Below are 7,892 nucleotides of genomic sequence, written 5' to 3' on the forward strand. Positions count from 1 at the left end.
TTTTTGACATGACGTTTTCGCAGAAGGAGCCTCTTGCCGACCAGCATGCCTCGCTGCCGAGCATAGCGTTGATGATGCTTAGCAGCGAGAGTTACTTACTTACCACCCGTAGTCGCCGCTAGGGAAGGGCCCTCACGCAGCACACTCAGTCAGGGTGTGGTACACCGTATCCACTCCGCCCGTTACACCTCATGCAACTTTTTTTAATCCAAATTATAAATTTAGTTCAAACTAATGTTGTGCAATAAATAAAAAATAAAGAACGCCAACCATACTAACTAAAAACTATTGTTTTTTTGGTTGAACTCTCTGAATACATAAATAATAATCAATAAAATATTTATATAAAACAATATTTGCAAACTACTTTCAGTTACATAACCTTTCCAATAACTCATTGCACGCAATATTTAAACATGTTTTAAATCATGAACTCACTTAGTGATGTTAGTCAACTTCAATCATCTGCTTTTAAAAATGTAGGTCAATTAAATATGTTATGAAGATGGTTTATTTTATTTTACGAACGCCAAATTTAATAAAGAAGCATTACACGGACTTATATTATATATGAAAAGTAAAAACTAATATCGGAAAAGATAATACCGCAGACGTTATCAGTAGAGAGACTCAACAGGTATTTCATAATATGTTTTAATTTATTGTAATTTTAGGAGACGATTATTGCATTCCGAAGATGTGCAAATATCTATAAACTCAATAATTGTATAATTTTAGGCACCGAAATATTTCCTTATATTTTTTTTTTGTTATGTATAATTATTGCCCCGAAAGAGAGTTGCTGATTGCAGCCGAGAAATAATGGTAGACCAATACAATATATTTTTATAATTGAAAGAAAAATCTGTTTATTGAGTACCTTGTTCACCAAACTGCAATGACGTTTACTATAATACGAAAATATTTTTGTTAAAAACTAGCAACACTTTTTGATGTAAATTATTATTCGATGTTAACAGATAGCTCGGTAATAGAGAGCATAATTGAATTGCATATACGGTTTTTATATAATATTTCTGCTATTTAATGTTATGGTTACACGCAATAATTAACTTGCGCGGTCTAATTTGTACTGCTTTGTTGTAACAACAAAACGTTATGTTTATCCTCAGTGTGATACTAAAAATATTATAGCAAAGGAATAAAATCAGCAATACATTCTGATTTTTTCTAACCCAATGTCTGAGTTTAAATGTTCTTAACATAATATTTATGTACTCCAGACATTTTCACTTAAAGTCATTGTAAATAATATTCATTGAATTATAATTATGTCATAAATTATTTTATTTACATGAAATAATAAACATATGTTAACTTATCTAAGACTTAGTAATTTCACAAGGGAACCATTATTATCTTTTGTCACATTTTCAGTATTTATGATATTTTTTTCACCATAAACTTATTTAATTATTATTAACCCGTAAAAAGTATCATAAAAATGCGTATATATTTTGTAAGCCTTATGAATTAAATGATTATTATATTGTCCAATATGGACATATTTTCGAGCGATTTTTTAAGCTGAGATGGTTGTAGAATCTGATCCTTCAACCGGAGCAGGTGAAGCGGCATTTGTGGTTGTTTTTTGAACTTCTTCTGTAGGAGACTGACTAACAGCTTCTGTAGTAGTTGATTGTCCGACGACTTCAGATGAACTTGATTGCTCAGGAGCTGAAGTAGAAGACGATGATTCAGCGGATTGTTCTGGTGCAGAAGTAGAGGTCTGTACTACCGAAGTGGGAGAAGCTTCAGTTGATGACTGAGCAGAGGCTGCTTTTGAAGCTACTTCAGTACTCACATTTATGTTAGCTGGTTCAGGGTCATTGCCTTTAGATTTTGTTTCTGATTTCTTAGCATCACTTGAAGACGTTTTAGATTCTTTAGTAATTGGTACTGTTTTAAGCAATTCATCCGCCAACATGACAGTTTTATCTGCTGTTTTTGCTGTTTTAGCTCCTACTGTTGTAGATGCAAAGTCAGCGCTATCAGCGGCTTTTAAGGCGCGACCTGATTTTTCAGCTGGATTTGATAAGGCTGTTGATGGTACTGGTGATCTGGGCAGATGATCGCCTATTGGCTGGAATCCATTTTCATCCGCAATATACCTGTTTTGAAGAAATGTTATTTATAATATTAATAAACAGATAATCTACTTTTACACAATAAACGATATAAATAAAAGTAAAATAAATCATTATTCTTTCAAATACTTATCAAAATATATATTTTGATTAACCTTAAGGTAATTACAGTTCCATCTGGAGCGGTGTATGAATATGAGCCTTGTTGTACATGAATTTCATCACTTTCGTCGTCATCTTCACCCTTCTCCTTACTGCTGGCTTCTCGACCTTTGGGTAGTACTTTTTCATATGCGATCTCTTCACGTTTGATTCCATTACCAGTCTCGTAACTAAAAATATCCATTATGTTTTTAATATAACTTAGAAACGTTAATTAAAGAAAACATAATAATAATATCACAATAAATACAGCTCGCAGCAAATAAATATATTTCCGGGCTTACATTTCTTTTTCTTTTACGTGAAATAAGTAATTAAAACCGGAAAGATAGCCTGAAATAGCTGTAAATGTCCTGGGCGACTGTAAACGACTGGGCTGAAGCCTCCTCTCTCCTTAAGGAGGAGTGTTGGAGCTAATTTCACCGCGTTGCTCCAATATAGATTGATGGATATAATCTATACATTTCCTCACTATGTTTTTATCCACCGACGAGATAAATTATAAACACTAATTAAGTACATGGAAATTCATTGGTGCTTGCCTGGGCTTGAAATTGTATTCATCTGTTAAGATCCATTCGTTATATACAATCGGCTATCCCGGCTCATAAAACTTAAATACAAAAAACTGAAATCACAATTAATAAACAAAACTAATAAAATGTACCTGAATTTGTATGTTCCGTTGGACTCTAATTCGTCAGATTGGGAGACTATAGGTATCACCGTTGGTTGCTCTTTTTCAGGAGGACTGTCGCTCGGTCTAGCAAATACGCCAGAGAAAACAAAGCTTGCAATAAAAATATATTTAGAATACATGATTATTTCTTATCACTCCCAAAAATCACTAATGAATGATACTCCAGACTTCATAACCACTTATATGTAAGACTCATCTATTTACACTATCCTCCCCCCGCCCTCCGGTGGAGCCTTAGCGTACGCTAAATACTTCAACCTTAGCCGTTGTCTGAGTTGTTCTTTGAAAAATTGCACAATTGTCGAGGTGTCAATATTGTGACACGAAGGGTGACGATCGAACAAAATTAAACTACTTGTAAGGTTTAGTAGGTATCTCATTTCATGATACTTCAGTTTTCAAACGCATATTATTTTATTACGTATATTAGAACCTGTGACTTTAAACTGCCTTTAAAACGGTTATACATATTTGTAATATAAATATTAATTAACATATTTATTTAACTAGAACTTAAAAATCGTGACGATTCATACGATACGATAATATTCAGTAAATAATACCATGTTGGTTATTGTAAATAAATGTTGTAATAAATACTTATAAACACTGAATTATACATTTTAATCTTAATATTATTATATTTATCTTAATGTTATATATCATTTAATGAAAATATAACAACGCATTATTTGATAACTCTTTGCTAAAAATAAAATATGGATGGATTTAATATGAATGATTTCATAAAGTTTTCTCTAAAAGGTCACAGTTTGACACTCCTTATCATAAAATAATCAGCAGGATAGTTAATTTATTCAATATAATATTACATTATAGCCAAATTTATAAGTCTTCCGCACTTAACTGTATTTTAAAGTTGATGTCATGATTATAACATACTTTATAATGCATAAGTATATGTATAACGTTATTATTCTTGTTTGACTAGTGGTTTGAGAATCCACAAAATATTATTGAGTAGAATTAGTTTTGATTACAGACTGACTCATCTTCATTGCGATTCTAAACGTGTTACTGATACGTTGTAGTGTAATAAATAAACTCATAATTATTCAAAATGCTAATTACAAAGACGTTTTTCATTTTAGTACTTACATACTCTGTGACAAGCAGTGAATTTGACGATGACATTAGCCAGCAACATTTTTTAATAAAAAGTTACAATTATAATCATCCACCGTTGTTGGAATCATATGAAGTTATACCGGATGCAGATAAATTAGAAGTCCGAAAAGTACGTCAAGTGAAATCACTTGAATACGAGAAGAAAGAAGATGCTTTAAAAACCTTAAATTCAAATTCAGAAATACCTGTCACTGTCGTTTACGATCTAGAAACTGATATTTTAAGCTCTAATAATAACCAACAACCTAATAAAATCAAGAGACGGAAGCAAACAAGAAGGCCTAATAAAGAAAGAAAAGAAGAAGTCAAAGAAACAGAAAACCTTTATTTGACAACAGTTGAAAATAAAGAAAGTTCGACTGAAAAGGTTCTAGTTACTTCACCAAGTCCAAAGACAGTTGTACCAAAAATGTTCACTAAAAGGCCGCCGGAAGACAATCCAGTTGTTAAAAAAATTAGACAAAGGGAACCTTGGGTAAAAATCGTAGAAGAGACAAACTATGTATATGCACATAACGGTAACTTTCATTATAGGTAAGTTCATAAGACGTTTTTTAAATTGTAGGTAAATCCAAATACAACAAGTTATTACTTTTCACTCAGATTAATGTCCGCTTTTAGACAGTAGTGATAATTATGGTTATATATGTCGTATAATGATAGTGTATAGTTTCAGGACGAACATACACTTTAATATATTATAATTGTATATTTTTTTTATATTTAACTTATTAACATGTATATACTTGATAATTTTAAGGGTTGTAATGAAAAAAAAAACATTTACAATAAAAAGTATTGCTTCTTACTGACTGAATAGGCTAGTCTACCCCTGACAATGGCCTGACCATACCCTACCACCAGTAGCTGTAAAGCTATCATCCTGAGATCCGGAATTCTAACCACAGGTCCGTCAGTTCGGTGCATTTATTTGCGAAAGCGCATATACTGCACTACATTGCGCAATTGGCCAATCTTGCTTGAGAATATCTCCTGTGGCCAAAATTCAGACAATCTTATCAATAATAAGACTTACTTCATTATTTATACAGTTAACATAATGTTTATTGGGTTAAAATATACCCAGCAGAAAAATATTTTACCGATTCCATTTTTCTGTTCATGATCTTCTTTTGTCATTGCAGTTTTGAAGGTGCTGATGGTACGAAAGTTTCGAGTGAAGGTGAATTGAAGTCTTACAGCAATGACAAAACTGGTGAAGCCGTAGTAGGAAGCGTTTTTTACACAGTAAGATGTTTAAATTAAATTATATGACTTAAGATTATTTTCTTTAATTTAATACTGGCATATAAAGCCAAAGGATTTATTTGTTTACGCGTTAATCTCAGGATCTACCGAGAAGACCTTTTTGAGTATGATAACCCATTTATTGAGACATCACGCTATGACCCACAGGGTCTAGACAATAACATTTAAAGCGGATGATACAGCTTGGAGTAACACGATAAATAAAATAATGCTATTTTATTTTTGTATACAAAATATCCAAACTCAAACCTTTGGATTTTTTATATTCATATAACAACGAGTAGTCTAGTTGAAGAATATTTCAAGTGTAAGACACAACACATGAATCTCAGTGAGATATTTGGAATTAAAGGTTAGGAGTAGTCACGTATGACCTTGAACTATAAAATTGAGTTAATCTTTGCGTTTCTTGATTTGAGTTTTAATATGCTAAGTACATGTTTTGTTTTACAATTAAATTCAGAATGAAGATAATACTGTTCATGTGCATGATAAACATGTCTGATATTATTTTTTATTTTTATCTTCATGTGTTGTCGTCTTGTTCATCCTTATACATAAAGTAGGTATGATCACTCAACTCGTTAAATGAATTAAAATATAGATCAAATCGATTTTTCGTCCTTGTTTCGTCTTTGAAACCTGATTTAATAGTAGGTGGTTCATATTATTTGACCATTCTTACATAGTTATTATTATAGCTTTAGCTTTAGTTAAATCTTATTTAAAATATATCACTCACCAGTGCGATGGTTATGATTCAAATTTTACAGGACAATGAAGGAAATGACTTCAGTTTATCATACACGGCAGATGAGAATGGATATCGCCCCCACGGTGATCATTTGCCAACACCGCCTCCAATCCCCCCAGCAATCGCTCGAGCTCTCAAGCATCTTGCCACGAAGACGACACCAGAGCCCGTCACTGAAGCAACGAAAAAATCACATTCGATTTTATAGATTATAAATTAACGGACATACTCATAAGCATTATATAGTGGGTGTTTAGTTAAACACTAATTTTATATTTATAGATAATGACGTAAATGTTTTTTTTATTTTTATTTGGGTATAAAATTTACTATATGCTTATTTAATATGATAATATTTTGATAATAGTGTAAGCTTAAAACGTATTATTATTTTTTTGTACTTGTTTGTAAAAGTTAATTGTTATTTTAATAAAAATATTTGTTATTATATTAAAATATTTCCTTATTACGAAATTGGATTGCATTCGTGGAATTTTAGTGATACTTTGTGATAGGAGTGATTTACCTACGTTTATATAATAAGGAACATATTATATTTATACATTAAGTGTATACATAAAATCGCATCAATAATTTAATCAAGTTTTATTAGAATTGTAAATACAAATATTTGTTTAGTCATTTACAAAGTTATATAAATCTTTGATTTGAATAAAGAACATTATTTAAATTGATAGTTATTTGTTCTGTCTGGAAGCAAAAAGATCTTTTATCTATATGATTATGTAAATTCAACCAATACTGCGTTTTTTCACAGTTAAGGTGTCAAAAGTTCGTCTTTGCTAGTTCAAGTTGCTTACTTACATGTATTAAACAAACACTATTAATGTTTTAATGCAAATCAATATTCAATTAAAGAAGTGATAATGAATTGATTCTTCTTTACCTCATTTCAATTGTTAGTGACCGTTTTTATATAAATAATGATCTCCTTGAGCTGAGACGGTCTTAATCGAAGATCATGAGTTCAAATCCGAGTACGCATCAGTGGTTTTCATTTCATTTCACTTCATCTTAATATTAAATAAATCACATACGACATTAAAAATATCGCATTTTACAATTATAAAAGATTTATATTCTATTTTTTTTAAATCGATCTGATCCCAATGAGGGAAGAACCCGAGAATCATAAACGAAGATAGCTTTATACTTACTTAATTTTTGTTAATAATTGTTCGGCTTTGAAATTAATCGTATTGAAGAAAACATCATGACGTGTCAGATGATATTCCTCATACTCCTATTATGTAGAGAAGTAGAATAAGTTCAAATAATTTGCGCTTAACATTAGAGGTGACCTATGCCCTGTAGTGGGATAATTTCCTCATACTTTTTCTCCTTATTAATCAATATTAAATAATTATTATCAGGCGAATAAATTAAGATAACACGCAAACATTTTGTTCATCTTAAAGTCAATATCCGTTTAGCATTCTCATCAGTGACCTTGTAACAGCGCTCACTTTAACGAACAGGTTATACACGGAATGCCTATAATAATGAACCTCATTCACACTGAAGGTTTAGTCGTCGATTAAATCGTATCATCCGAAACACTTGAAGACTTTAAAGAAGGTTACATACAAAATATAATATTTACGTCGTATAGCCACTTAAATCGCAGAACCTTACCAACAATGTGAAAGAAATTTAATACGAAGTTTGCACGTTCAGTGCCACTTTTGCTTTCCACCACGTGCACTTGCGTTTAAGTTCTTGGAAAATG

General features: G+C 31.3%; 2 protein-coding genes across 2 annotated transcripts; one reads left to right on the plus strand and one right to left on the minus strand.

Annotated features, from left to right (window-relative positions):
- Positions 1-1,337: 1,337 nt before the first annotated feature.
- LOC125063996 (putative protein TPRXL) lies at positions 1,338-3,120 on the minus strand. The gene is made up of 3 exons (XM_047670758.1): positions 2,938-3,120; positions 2,264-2,440; positions 1,338-2,132 (listed from the first exon to the last, which is right to left on the minus strand). Exons 1-3 carry the CDS (start codon positions 3,087-3,089, stop codon positions 1,544-1,546), a joined length of 918 nt encoding a protein of 305 aa, XP_047526714.1. The 5' UTR covers positions 3,090-3,120; the 3' UTR covers positions 1,338-1,543.
- An 874-nt stretch (positions 3,121-3,994) lies between these two features.
- LOC125063997 lies at positions 3,995-6,426 on the plus strand. The gene is made up of 3 exons (XM_047670759.1): positions 3,995-4,653; positions 5,265-5,367; positions 6,162-6,426. The coding sequence occupies exons 1-3, from the start codon at positions 4,052-4,054 to the stop codon at positions 6,348-6,350; spliced, it is 894 nt and encodes a 297-aa protein (XP_047526715.1). The 5' UTR covers positions 3,995-4,051; the 3' UTR covers positions 6,351-6,426.
- The last annotated feature ends 1,466 nt before the right edge of the window (positions 6,427-7,892 follow it).

Source organism: Vanessa atalanta, chromosome 5, assembly GCF_905147765.1.
Source record: "Vanessa atalanta chromosome 5, ilVanAtal1.2, whole genome shotgun sequence".
NCBI classification, from domain to species: Eukaryota; Metazoa; Arthropoda; class Insecta; order Lepidoptera; family Nymphalidae; genus Vanessa; species Vanessa atalanta.

What these genes read in the sequence shown, in the direction of transcription:
- LOC125063997 (XM_047670759.1), top strand. Translation starts at nt 4,052, where the DNA reads ATGCTAATTACAAAGACGTTTTTCATTTTAGTACTTACATACTCTGTG. An exon ending in AACGGTAACTTTCATTATAG is followed by an intron (nt 4,654 to 5,264) that starts GTAAGTTCATAA and finishes TTGTCATTGCAG; the next exon opens with TTTTGAAGGTGCTGATGGTA. An exon ending in TAGGAAGCGTTTTTTACACA is followed by an intron (nt 5,368 to 6,161) that starts GTAAGATGTTTA and finishes CAAATTTTACAG; the next exon opens with GACAATGAAGGAAATGACTT.
- LOC125063996 (XM_047670758.1), bottom strand. Translation starts at nt 3,089, where the DNA reads ATGTATTCTAAATATATTTTTATTGCAAGCTTTGTTTTCTCTGGCGTA. An exon ending in AACGGAACATACAAATTCAG is followed by an intron (nt 2,441 to 2,937) that starts GTACATTTTATT and finishes GGATATTTTTAG; the next exon opens with TTACGAGACTGGTAATGGAA. An exon ending in GGAACTGTAATTACCTTAAG is followed by an intron (nt 2,133 to 2,263) that starts GTTAATCAAAAT and finishes TCTTCAAAACAG; the next exon opens with GTATATTGCGGATGAAAATG.